General features: G+C 36.7%; 1 protein-coding gene across 1 annotated transcript in view; it reads right to left on the bottom strand.

Moving 5' to 3' along the window:
• Positions 1 to 12,496, bottom strand: part of LOC101640331 (calcium-activated chloride channel regulator 1-like) — a 26,947-nt gene extending 14,451 nt beyond the window's left edge. Inside the window, exons 1-7 of the mRNA XM_045292046.1 lie at positions 12,338 to 12,496; positions 10,236 to 10,376; positions 9,887 to 10,034; positions 9,446 to 9,554; positions 6,589 to 6,769; positions 1,742 to 1,969; positions 635 to 859 (exon numbers count right to left, since the gene is read on the bottom strand). Coding sequence (XP_045147981.1) covers positions 635 to 859; positions 1,742 to 1,969; positions 6,589 to 6,769; positions 9,446 to 9,554; positions 9,887 to 10,034; positions 10,236 to 10,376; positions 12,338 to 12,496 — 1,191 coding nt within the window. The remainder of the gene's footprint in view (positions 1 to 634; positions 860 to 1,741; positions 1,970 to 6,588; positions 6,770 to 9,445; positions 9,555 to 9,886; positions 10,035 to 10,235; positions 10,377 to 12,337) is intronic.
• Between the last annotated feature and the right edge of the window lie 1,863 nt (positions 12,497 to 14,359).

The raw sequence follows: 14,359 nt of genomic DNA on the forward strand, positions 1-14,359 counted from the left end.
CGCACCCTGACTGGCTCATCTCCTCCCCGAGACCCTTCTGTAAGGGGATGTCCAGTGACCTACAAATGGGCTTTGGGTCTCCACTCCGCACTCCCCCCTTCATTCACTATGGTACACCTGTGTGCCTTAGCTTAGTACCATACTCCCTGGGGAGCTACCTCTGATCTTTGTGAATTTTCAATGCCAAGTACCTTGCTGATTTGGGTTTCCTTTTTCCATAATATAGAAAAGTTGGCTAATTTCTCTCTTCCACAGCTCACTCAATAGCATTATTTTCTGTTCAGAAAAATCCACACTGTGGAGTGATAGAGAAATGGGGAACTCCTCAAAAAAATCATGATCATCATGCAAACACTTCGTTTTTTCTCTCCTGTCTTTACTTCTTACCCATATAGCTCAGTTCCTCCGAAGTGTATCTCCCGAACTGCTACTCAGACAGGTCCCCAGCTGTGCACAGTGGGCAGTAGAAGCATCTTTATTATTTTTTTTCCTTTTCTTAAGTGGTTTGCCTTGGTCAAATTGCTCTCTTAAAGGACCTATGAGCTCATGACTTTTGTTCAAAGGTTCTTGGACAAAAAAAAGAGGCAAGTGATATTTCGGAAAAGTGATATTTCAAAAACCAGTTTTATCTTACCCTGAATCCTGCTTTGAGTCCATCGCAAATTGAAGTTCCACCACCAGCTCTTTCAGGCAAATTTTCAGTGATGCTTTGGTAAGCATTATCACCAGTTATTAGGGTTAGATTATTTTGGATTTTGGCTGCAGCATCAAATGTGACCATTCCAACCAAAGACCCCTTTTCAATAATTTGAATCAAGTAGAGTTCTGCTGCTTGATTCATTAGAATGAGGCGATCATCCTATGAGAAAAAGATTCATGGACAAGTTCATAGTCTCCTCACTACACTTGACAGAGTACGGTGAAAGAAAAGGTCATCCAGGGACCAAGCATTGTGATACTAGCGAATTGCTGAATTTTAAGCTTAAACAGCTCATTTTGAAAATGCTTAAGAACAAAATTTAAAAATCAATTCAGGTTATACTTGAAAAACTGAAAGATCTATATATTTTTATTTAAGTTTTATGTTCAGGAATTTTCATAAGGAAATAAAGATACTCATTGCAATGCAGCTTTTAATATTAAACAGTTGAAAATCTTCAAAGTATTCTGCAATAGATTGTTGAAATTTTGTTCAGTGCATACGATATGACTATTGTATTTCTTACATGGACATGGTTAAAGCATATTAATTATAAACACTGTAAGCCATTATGTAAGACATTTTCCCATTTTTGAGAAGATATGTGAAAAAAGGTTGGACTCACATATGCTTAGCTTGATAATAGTTACCTTGATAGTGGAATGATGGATAGCTTTTCATTTTTCTCATTTATATTTTTGGAATTAATTATAAGTAAAGGGTAAGGACTAAAAGTAATACAGCACCTAATGAACCTTAATACAATAATTATTTTTATTTTAGCATATTATCTTTTAATACTTATTTATATAAAACCATTGTACCAATATGTATTAGGATAATGAGTACCACATATATGAGTTTTTTAGGTATCTTATCATAATTAAATTAACTCATAGTTTAGTTATTTTATTATAAATTTATTATCCTTAATTATAAAACATGAGATAATTCATATGTTAGTTATCTTATCAGACCTAAACCTAATATATTTCTATTAGCTTAAAATTTTAATTGAGGAGAGAAAATTAACTGCCTTACTGTGTCCATGCTTCCCGATTTATCAAGCACCAAACAGACTGTTCGCTGCTTGGACCTGAGCAATGAAAATGTCGTAGGAGCCGGAGGCCTTGCGTCTGCCATGGGAGATACGTTCTGAAAGTCATCCGAGGCCATGATTATATCCCATGTGCTTCGGGAGTGGCACATTTTGTTGTGAAGGTTTGGGGCTTCTGTGTTGTGTGTCTCAGCTGTGCAAAATTCAGCCACCTAGGAAAAAAGTTCATTAAAAGATGATACTACTAGGAAGGGGGGAGCAGGGAAGGAGGGGGAAAAGGAAAATGAGGAGGTGATTCCAGGAGCGCAAGCGGAAAGCAAGTTTTGAGCATGGTGAGGGCAACGGATGTACAAGTGTGCTTGACACAATGGATGTATGTGTGGATTATGAGAAGAGTTGTACAAGCCCCAATAAAATGATTAAAAGGAAGATGATAATACTATAATTGATGACAAATATGTTATTACCTTCCTTTACACCATTCACACCCGCCACAGATTTTATTTCTTGACAATTAAAATGTATATTATAATCTAACATTCTGACATATATTTGGCACATCCAAATTCAATGGAGACAGGGCAAAACTCAATATTCACTGGAAATTTGGGGTAGTTCTCGTAGGTATAGGTAGATAATGGCCAAGGGGAAGGGGGCTTTAAAGAACTTATTTCCCTTCTAGATTCCTATAGGGCAGGAGAAAGATGGAAGATGACAGCCTTTAGTTAACTTTGATATAAATCTTTAGCATGCTCCTAAGAATGAAATAGAGAAAACCCTTTTAATTGCCAAACTATTTTCCATCTCTTGATTGTTGACCTAATAAATTGAAAACACATTTTAGCAGTTCACTCTCACTGCCATCAGGTCAATCCTGATTTCTACCTACCATATATACGCGAGTATAAGCTGACCTGAGTATCAGCCGAGGCACCTAATTTTACCACAAAAACTGCATTCAAAATGTGCTGAAAAACTCGGCTTCTACACGAGTATACACGGTACCTTATATGGCAGAGTAGAGAGTAGACATGCTCCTTAGGGTCCAAGGCTGTAAATATTTACAGGAACAGAAAACCTCATTTTTCTTTGAACCCTTGACCATGCAGTTAGCACCCTGATGCATAATCCACTCTGCCGCTAGGGCTTCCTTTCATCAGCTACTAGGTTGTGATTGACCCTGGTAAAGTCTTTGACACAAATAAAAACACTACGTTTGAAAAAGTAAAGAAAAACGAAGAACCGTGTTTGCATCTCTTTTAGTGGCAACTGATGAGTTGTCTTGAACAATTCTACCAGTCTCTGTTGAGTTACTACGCTCACTGCCATGGGGTCTATTCTGACTCTGAGCAACCCCATGACAGGGTAGAATTGCCTCTGAGTTTCTGCGACGGTGACTCTTTGTGGGAGTAGAAGGACTCGTGTTTCTCCAGTGGGTTTCAGTAGGCCTTGTGGTTAGCCGCCCAATGCATACTCAGTAGGTCACCAGGCTCCTTAGAGTGATTATAGAATCTATGTAAACCCTACCCCTTTTAACACCTGGAAAATATGTCTCCGCCACCTAGGAAGGACCCCACCTTGCCCTCAGCCTCAGTTTATAATAAGTATGTTTAGTAAAGTCGCTCTTTCAGAAAAGTCCTCATAACACATGTACGAGAACGAAATTATTAAAATTGATCATCTTTTACCTAAGTTCTAAGGTCTTGTTTTCTTTCTGATGGGGCTCTGGGTTATACCTCCCCCCTCCCCCATGGGTTATTAGGGTGGGGTGAATGGTTTGCCTTCGACTATTAACCTAAAAGTTGGAGGTTCAACCACACCCAGCGGCACCACGGAAGGAAGGACTGATGATCCATTTATGTCAAGATCGCAGCCAAGAAAACCATGTGGAGAAGTTATCCTCCAACACAGGGCTGCCAAGGGTCAGGATCAGCTTGGTGACACAGTGGGGCTATATTGGATGGGTGAAAAGTGCAGTCTGCAATCAAAGTGGTGATTCGTAGGAGGGGTTGCTGATAAGGAATGTCTCTCAAACCTAGTTCCTTTCCCCCTACCTCTTTCACTACTTTGCTCAGGACCTCGATGCCATGGCTTACTTACTGGTCTCTGTTTCCATCTTGTCCTTCACAATGAATAGAATTATCTTCCTGAAAGAACAAAGCTGGTCATATTGCCAATTCGAGGCGGATTGGACAAATCCAAACAATTTAGCACTGTAGGTTTTGGTTTCCTAGTTCAATCTAATTTTCCTCTTGCTCACCTTGTATCCTTTGCCTCTGTGACACTGAACTTCTCCCTCCCCTTAAGATGCGCCAGAAACTTTCACTGGGTTCTCCATGAACCCAAATGGTAACTTGTTATAAATTCTCTTTATTGCATATCTGCTTGAAAAATGTTCTAAGTATTAAAAAAATCTAAAGACACTTTGGTAGATAATTTGAACAACGCTCTACTCGTCATGACAAGGCAGCTTGGCTTTTCTTGATTCTTTGCTTTTGCAAAGCTGGTTCCTTGCCGCAATACCTTTCTGTTTCTTGCTTTGGAAGTTCATCTCTGTTTCCTTAAACCTCAGCTCGGAAGCCATCTCCCCAGAAGACTTTCTCGGATTCAGGGTGGAGATGGTGCTTCCTCTCCTAGACCGTAGTTTATGTCTTGGAAAGACCTCTTCTTACTTTGTATTATGTGCGCTTTTCATCGTATCTGTCACTTCCACTAAGATGAATGATTGAAGAATCCTCAAAACAAAACACAAAACAAAACAACAACAAAACAAACACACTGCCATTGGGTTGATTCTGACTCAGAACTAACGACTTGTAATGACCCACTGAAGAGTAGTTCTATTTAATAGTTTCTGTATTTCCAGATCCTAGTTCAGTTCTGAAGGAGCCCTGGTGGCCTGTCAAGTAAACATTGGAATGTTAACCTCTAGGTCAGCAGTCGAAGAGGAAGCTATCTGTTCCTGAAAAGGTTTGCAGCCCAGAAAGCCCTGTACAGGGTTGCTATGGGTTTTTGATTACACAGTGCTGGGCATGGTGTAAACATAATACAGATTAGCAGAGGTAACAATGCAAGTGAACACTCACTATTTTAGATCATCTCTCTCTTGGGTCTGAGTTTATGCCCTGGTTACAGATACTTTCTTAAAATGATGAGGAGCAAGTGTTATTTGGACGAGGTGCGTGATGAAAGTACAATATTTGTCTCTGCGGCACCCACATGCACTCACTGCCATTGAATCAATACCGACTCATCGCAACCCTGTAGGACGGGGTAGAACAGCCTCTGTGCGTTTCTGAGACTGTAACTCTTTACTGGAGTAGAAAGTCCTTTTTTCTCCTATGGAGTGGCAGGTAGTTTCTAACTGCTGACCTTGCAGTTAGTTGTCCTCATGCTTTTCAGTTATTACTTATCTCCCAGATCAGTAAGCAGGAATGATCTTCTAATAGTCCATTTCTTTTTGAGTTTTTATAGTTTGGAATAGACAAATACATTTCACTGATCTTCATCCATTTGCAGGCTGAACACTTGGATTGTCTACATGGATTCAGACTCCCCAAACTAGAGTGAACTTTCCTCAGTCACATGTCAAACAAGCTGAAAAACATGTCTTCCTATCAAACGTAGGTTGCAAGTCACAAATTTTAGGAGAAAATATCAAATCTACATTTTTATGTAAACTTCTAATACCTAATATGTTGGGTGCCAAAATAGTTCAATTTTAAATCGAAAAACAATAAGCCTTTATATATCTCATACTAGGGAGATATTTGTCCCTTGTGATTTTGTATATGAAAATTTGCTTTTTAAAATAAGCTGACTTTACTAGCTAAAGGTTGTGTACATAATTTTTATGTGATCTTTTTGATAACTTTAACACATTTTATATTTTAAAATATTTTTTAAAATTTTAGACCATTTAATTAGGTAAACACATCATGTTTGCATTAAGTATAATTGGGTACTTATCCAGCTATTTTATAAATTTAAAAAATAAAAATCAAGGTTTAATTTCTGCTCACATGCTAAACACTGTGTATATTTTATATTAATTTTTGCAGTATTGTTGTAAACCTATAACAACAACACTGTGAGGCAGAGATTATAATTCCTATTCAACAGATAGAAAACGAAATCGCAGAGTTCCCAAACTGTGTCTAGTGACACAGTTTGAAAATGCCAGTCTGGGTTTCGATAACAAGTCCAACTCTACTGAGCTGCATATACGTAAAGTAGATATTTCAGGGCAAACATTGGCTTTGGTATTTGAATTATTGTGATGCTCTTTTTAATAGGTTAAATGGAGGATGGTTGTCAACGTTTTCTTCAAGCCTGCTTGAGACATGTGTGTTTACACAGTATCACTTTGCAACGGCTTCATGTGTTTTTCCTGTACAAATTATGGAAAATCTGAACCATCGGCACTTCCCTTCTTCTTCTTGTTCTTGTTCTTCTTCTTCTCCATCAGCACTTTTGAAAGCTACAGAAAGAATGACTGCGGAAAAATCGGGTGGTTAAAACTCAGAATTACAGGCAAGGCTGTCGCTCCAGCTCAGAGGTCAAACGAGGGAAGCAACGTTAATGAGGATCTTAGGTGACTCCCCACAGCGCAGGTTGAAGCGGGAGAAGAGGGAAAAGCTCCTGAGAACAGGTAGAGATGCCCAGACTTCCTGAACCTGTGCGGGAGAAAATGACTTCTAAATCCCAGTGAGCTCTCTTCTTCCTGTTGGTACAGGTATTTCAAAGCAGACCATCTGACTTTCTTAACAGATCTTTTTCTGCAGTGTTTTCCTGTTTTTGTTTTTGTGAGACTGGAAAAGATAGTACTTACCGATTTGAAGTTTTGCATAAACATGATGGATTCCTTTGCAGTTTGAGATTTTTCTGGGATGAATGTACATTTTGCTTCGTACAGGCCCGAATGTGGATCACGTTCACAGGGCCTTATGTCGCAGGTGCCCCGCTGGCACGCTTTTAAAACCACATGAATACCAGTGATGTTAGTTGAACATCTATGATGAAAGAATTCGATTTCATTGTTATAAGACGATTGCACACATCATGAATTAAGATCCATATTCTAAATCTTTCCTCCAGGAACCATGTTCTACACCATGTACCAATTTATTCCATTTTGACAGACCAGGCAAAATTTCCTACACCTATTTACAATAAACTTAACAAGGATAATGATGTCCACTGATGTTTACTAACCATTCATCACTCATTATTGTGATAAATAACTCCTTTATCCATGTAACTTGCACTCACGATGATAGCAATTCCCAACTCATAGGAATTTATCCTGAAGAATGAGTTAAGAGATAGTGAGGAATTGTTTCTTATTAAGCATTATGCTTAAAAATTCAAATTTCCATGTATGGTGTTGTACATGGATTAGTGTTAACAGTACTGTTCAATTTACAGTTTGAGAACCACTGAACTAGACAACAGGAAGAAATAAAAGTAATCCCTTCATGGTTGTATGTTCAAATTATTTGGTCCTTCTGATAATTAAAGCCATTGTCAAATTTTTCAAGGTGAACGGGAGACAGCGTGTGGATGAAGGATTCTAAAGAAGTCCTGTTTGTCAGCTAGATTTACTCCTCTCCTTGGGTATTATTAAACTTCATAGCATTAACCTGTGTTAATAAGTGTGTTTACATTACAAAGATTGAGGGAGCTAGGGAGTCAAGTCTTCCAAGGAAGTTTGTTTTAGAATAAACCTGAAGTTAAACTCACATGTAATGAGGCTTGAGTAGCTCACACCAAGTGCCTGGCACATAGCAGAAGTTCAGGGTCATTTTAGACTCTTGTTTTTATGGAGGTATCTCGTTTTAATGAAATGTCAAACTCCTGAAGAAATACATATATATTATATAATATTGTTCTTTTTAAAAATATAATATTGTTCTTGTAGTTAGCAGCCCAAATACTTACAAGAAAGGATAAAGTAATCTTTAGACATACCTTGGACCTGGATTGGGAAAAATATGTCCTAGACAACCACAAAAGACTGCCACAAAAACAAAACAAGAGCAACAAACATAAAGATGTTTATGTATAGTCCATGGCATCTTCAACTCTCAAAACTCACTGCTATCAAGTTATGCCCACTCACAATGACCCTATAAAACAGGGTAGAACTACCCATGGGAGTTTCTGAGACTGTAACTCTTTACAGGAGTAGAAAGCCCAGACTTCCTCCCATGGAGTGGCTGGTGGTTTCCAACTGCTGATCTTGTAGTTAGCTGCTCTCCGCATAACCACTACACCACCAGGGCAGACTCCCCATTGAGTTCAGTGTGAGAGAAGCTTATGCATTTTGCTTATGCACTCATAAGGCTATCTATACCCAAATGAAGGGAGAGGAAAGAATTTAGTGAAGACTCATTTGATCAGAAGCTTGAAGGATAAATTAACAGTTTGGATAAGATAAGTGGTTTCTGGGAAAAATAGCATAGAACGAAGGTGGAGGCAATGGGTGCACAGGGATGGAAGGTCAGTCAGCTTAGTGGAGGTAAAAACACAACAAAGAGAAGCTTGTTTTTTAATAAAAGACTCTTAACTAATAAACTTTTGAGCTCAGAGATTTACAGTGAACCCTCGTTTATCGCGGTTAATCGGTTCTAGACCCTACCGTGATAAATGAAATTCCGCGAAATAGGATTCCTTATTTGTAAATCAAATATTTTCGTAGTTAGAGCATAGAGGACATGAAAAAACACCCTTTAGTCACCATACACTCGTATTACCCAATTTATTAAATGAAAAAGGGAAAATACAGTAAAACGTTTTGGACGTTACAATTATCATTTATTATTTATTATATTATTTATGGCATCAAGCGTGTACAGTATGAGCCAATCAGTGGCAGTAATGACAGAGCATGCGCTGTTACACAAAAACCGCGATAGAGTGAAGCCGCGGAAGTCGAAGCGCGAAGTGGCGAGGGTTCACTGTATTTCCCATTACATTGATTTCCATTTTTTTTCAGTATTCTTTAAATACGCCATGTACTTGTTTTTAATTGAAAAGATGTTAAACATCTCTTCTGTTCATCAATAGGGCCTATTAAAATCCACCTAGACTTATGTTTCTTAAAAAAATCAATTTGCTCATTTATTCTTATAGGTACTTTTGTTCTTTTTTAAGATTGGGACTAACTGAAAAGTAAAATCTACTAGGGGGCTTCAAAAAGTTTGTGGAAATATTCTATTACTTTTAATTCCAATTTTTCAAGGACTTTTGTGAATTCCCTAATAATTACCATGAATCTCTTATAGTTTAATTTATTTCAATGACACAGATTTGCCTTGAAAGTTGCAAATCAAGTAGAAAAAAATGAATGGATAGAAACCTTAAGCCCCGTTCCCAGGTCCCTTGGGGTTTAGGCTACAGCCCTAAAATACTGAGAGTTTTAGCTAGCCTTTTCTTTTCTCCTCTGCAAGTAACTTGCTTTTGAACAATCCCCCAGACCCTGAAATGATTCCCAAGTTCTGCTTTCTCTTCATTCCAAGATGGAATCTCCAGGAGGAAGGGGACTCATACACAGAGGGGGAGGTTGGATATTGCAAGAAACTTGTATGAACATTTATCTTCCGAGTTGAATGTTGTCTAGCTGGCTTAGAAAACTAAAAAGTCGTATATAAAAATTTAAAAAATAGTTTCGTTTAGTCCCACGATACCTTGTTGCTTCCATAGTGTTCCTTCTGGACACATAGAAAGGCTGGTCAGTGTTATACTCATCAAATACTCCCCATCGGAGGTGGGCCCATTCATGAACAAATACTTTGCCTAGGAAAGAATGTTGCCACTTATGAATGTTTAGTTTTAATATTTTGATACAGTTGATTTATGTTTTAAATAACCTGATCTCTTTTATACCTTTTCATTAGATAAAAAAAAATAGAATTGGTTAGGAGACAATAAATGATTAATTTTGTTATTACATGTTCCCCCCAATCAAAGATATATAATACATTGAAGCTAAGACTATTTCCAAACAAAAATATTACTTAATACCTATTTTTCTCTTCTTAAAATCTTTAAAAATACCATTCATCTCAGTGATTTTTTTTTTAACCCAAATGGAAATAAAAACATAAGTGTAAATTAGACCTGCCTACCTCGGGGCCCATAAATAGGCAAAGGATCAGTCAGCAGGAATTTTGGCGTCAAATGTATATATTGTCCTTTTTGTCCACATTGTCCATACTGAAGTGTATACGGGTCATCTCCAAACTTCAGATACGGCTCAGCAACCACGACGTCTGCCTGAAACAGCAGCGCAGTCGGCAGTCAGAACAGATCCCCAAAGCGTTAGAAATATAGATTCTTTCACTTAAATTTTAAAAAATTATATTATTAACTAAAGTACTGACAGTAATTACCAATTAACTAAGCAATTGCAAGTAGTTATTTTTAAAAAGACCTAGGAAGACAGCAAGACTGTAGGAGCCAGTTGAAAAAGCCTACCTGCTCATAGGATTCTTGCTTTGGCATTAAATACTCAGGTTTTGACTTCCAGGTCATTGGAATTAAAATGCTTACATTCCTGAAATACACTCTTCGTTTGGTGGCATTAAACAGATAGGTGGAAGCGTCAAGAACCATTTCCTGTTAAAATTTAAACAGTTTAAGATACCAATTTTGCAATGAAATGAGCATGAAAGAGAACATACATGCCAGAGGCTGCAAATATAAGGTCTCTTTCCTCAAACATTTGGGCCAAGACGAATTAAAGAGGAGCCCTGGTGGTGCAGTGGGTTATGGGTTGGGCAGTTTGAAACTGCAGGCCGCTCTGCGGGGGAGACATGAGTCTTCCTACTTTCGTCAAAAGTTGTTGTTGTTGTTAGTATTTTCACTCATATGTTTTTCTGTATATGAAATCCAGGATAGATAAATCTGCAGAGACAGTAACTCGATTAATGGTTTCTTAGGGGTATGGTAAGAGAGGTTCGGGGGAAATCGGGAGCTAATAACAATGAGTAAAAGAAAGAAGAAAATATTTTAAAATTGATTGTGGTGATGATTCTACAACCCTTCTTAATATGGCTAATTATTGAATTATATATAGTATGTGTACATTATATGCCAATAAATTATTTTTTTTAAAAAGGAGTTATAGTCTCAGAAACCCAACGGGGAAGTTCTAGCCTGTCCTAGTGGGTTACTATGAATCAGAATTGATTGGATGGCAGTGAGAATTTTTTTTTAAACTGAAAAATAAGTCGAGTTTGATTGTAGCTCTGCATTCTGTAAATAACTCCCACTAAAATGTAAGATAATGAAAAAACAGGCAATATGTTATTCCATCTGAGCCTGAGTCTTAAAATGATCTTGCGTTGTATTAAACTAGGATGTAAGTCCACAGCTTTGAGTTTTCTCTCACGGATGAGCGGTTGAATGCAAGGAGAGGGAAAGTTCAAAGCTGCGGACCTTACATCCTGGTTTGACCCAACACCAGGTTATTAAACACCTCAGGCTTTTAATGCTTACAAGCTCTCCATGCTGTTAGATGGAGTCTCTAAGTGATTCCTATAAATTTTAAGGTTCAGAGAGAAAGAGAATGTAATCTTAGTTGGAAGTGACTATATAAAATTTGCTTTGTTCTACCTCCACATTCTTATAGGTTTGAAACTCAACATTTTCTGTTTTTACATCCTGTCAGACCAGCTTTCAGCATAAAGGCTTGGGGATAAGAGTAAATATGTCCGGTGAAATATAGAGAAGATGAAGATTAGGATCCTGTGCTGGCACATTGCTTACTTAAAGATTTGTAATGAAGTTGTGAAAGTAAGCTTTTTATTATTTTATAAAAGTAACTTATTATTCATAGTGTGACTTGAAAAACCCCAACAGTTTGATGCATTTTTTTTGGATTATCTTCTCATATGGACAATGTTCATATAGGGCAAAATTTTACCAAGGACTAATGAAAATAACAACATATGATGACATAAATTACTTAATTTTGCTCTTTTATACAACAAAGATTTTAACTCCTGTTCTTGGCCATCTCCCAGGGCTACTGAGGAAATTAAAGAAGATAGTGTATACTAAAGTACTACATGAAGTATTTTATGGTTTTGATTTATACAAATGAAATTTGGAAGATAAATTAACCTAAAAAACACATAATGCTTTCTTTAGGACCAATCATAAAATCTTTTGTATTTTTTTCAATGGTGAATAAATATAAAAAACAGAAGAAAAAAATGACTGTAGAAGATGATAAACATCTGGGGATTAAATCTAGGTGATTAAATCAAGAAGTGATTTTTTTTTTCAAGATAAAATTTGAGAATAATCTGTAGCTCAGCTATTTAAAAATATTAATAATCCAGTTTTATAATAGTTTGCTAAGAAACTGAGTAACACTATTGATACATATAATAGAAACACTTTAAAATTAAGTAGAAATTGATCATGATAGATTAGATACATATTGCATAAATAATAGTTTTTGTCAAAGTCATTTTTTGGGAGTTCTGATAATTATGTTTAAGTACGTGCCCGTGTATGTGCCTAGGCAACATGAAATCAGTGTATGTGTATAAAAAATTTTCCTTTCTTACCTTTATATTTTGAATGAGTTTTTCATCTTCTGGTACACTGGGATTAATTGCAATTACAATGCCATCATATCCATTATCACTTAAAGTTACCATTGAGCTTTTCACTCCAAGCAAGAGTTGTGGAGCCAGGCATAGCACAATGTACAGACTGAACACCATTTTGGCATCTGGTAAAGCAAACCTTTGGGAATAGAGTATTTATGTGTTTCCTTAACTTAGGAATTTGTATGTAAACCAAAATATTTGCATAAATATAATATAATAAATTGCTAAAATATCTTGAACAGCTTCCTTAATTTACTCATTCTAAAGATTTAGTGGTTGACTAGCAATGGGGATTTTGCTAAACACATTTATCATATTTTCATGACAGCTAAGGTATTAATTATTCATTGAATCAAACAATTCCTTTGGATTTTTAAAAATAATCGTCATTATGTTTTGACTGTAGTTGCATTGTTGTTATAACTTTCAAATAGTATTAGAGATCTGTTTGCAGAAAAACACCCTGTGGGTGGTTGAGGAACTGGAGTGAAAAGGACCAGGAAATGGGCCATAACAAAAGGCTCCTGAAAGGCAGAGAGAAAGAACTGGAGAGGGAGTGGCAACAAGAAGGGGTTACATTCTCCCTTTAGATGACAGCAGTATGAGCCTAGGGCTCAGGGTTAGCTATTAGGTCAAGGGGAAAATGGGGTTTATGATTACCTTTTGTGACAGCTATAGAGTATTTTGGTTATCAAATAAGATACTTTTATATATTTGTGTTGCCTTCGATTGAACCCAAACTTGTCAGTGTGCTTTAGCTGGAAATAATTGCATGTGTAGCATTGTGACTTCGGTTCTAGAGTCAGATGAATCTAAATCTAAGACTTGCTTTGGTTATTAAACAATGTGTGATTTTTACAAGAGTTATGTGACTTTTAAAATCTTTTTTTTCAAGCCTAGTGGCATTCATACACACACACACACACACACACACACACACACACATTTATTTATTTATTTAAGGGAGTCCTTAGCACAGTTGGGCTGCTAACTACAAGGTCAGCAGTTTGAAACCATCAGCCACTCTTCCGGAGTCTGAATAAACTCTATGGCAGTGAGATTATGATTTTTGCTTGTTTTTCATTTCTCTTCTGCAATATAATAATAAATATGGGTTATTGGAAGAATTAAATGAGATAATATGAAAAGAACTTCACATAAAGCTTCTGACACCTAACGGGCATTCAAAATATGACCTATTATTATTATTGGTTGATATATAGACAATATCTATGATATATTCTGTGAACTGACATCTGGTTTCTTTTCCTACTTCCTGAAAAATATTTTACAGATACCTCATGGAAAGAGTGTAAGCTTATAAGGGTATATGGGCAAAATTATTACTTTTTATATTATTTTGCTCCTAAAAGCAAATGTCATTTTTGTAAAATGATATATAGAAGGAAGTTCACAAGAGCTCATTTTTGGATATGGTACACTGACTCTGAGGTTTCTGAAACATCACACCTCTGCACACCAGTTGATACTCCATTTCAATTATTCAATCATAGTGAATTCCTGTAGAGATTAAGTGGAATTAGGCCACATATTGACTGTTTTAAAAACTTGAAGCACTGAAGAATAGGACGAATTGGTAGCATAATTTCCAAGTAGATACTCCCTCACAATTCTCTTTCTCAGACTCCTTTATGTCATCATCTTTGAAATTTCATTGTTTGTGATCCATATTCATGCCTGACATTTGTGAATATTCTCTTTATTATTTTCGCAATGTAAACTTCTCTACATACACGTAAACTTCGCAGTGTAAACTTCTTTTTCATACACGTATCTGTCTTTTTATTCATTCTCTCAACCTATTTAGGGAACACTGTGTGTCAAACACTCTGCCAACCAAGGGGTGTAGATCTTGATTAAGTTATAGCGCCCACCTTCAAGGCATCGATGGTTCAGTGTGGATATTGGGTGCGAGTAATTTTTGGATGGATTTCCTATTGTTCTTTTTTTGTAAAT

Source organism: Echinops telfairi, unplaced genomic scaffold (assembly GCF_000313985.2).
Source record: "Echinops telfairi isolate 266 unplaced genomic scaffold, ASM31398v2 ScPeMD7_443;HRSCAF=831, whole genome shotgun sequence".
Classification (NCBI taxonomy): Eukaryota; Metazoa; Chordata; class Mammalia; order Afrosoricida; family Tenrecidae; genus Echinops; species Echinops telfairi.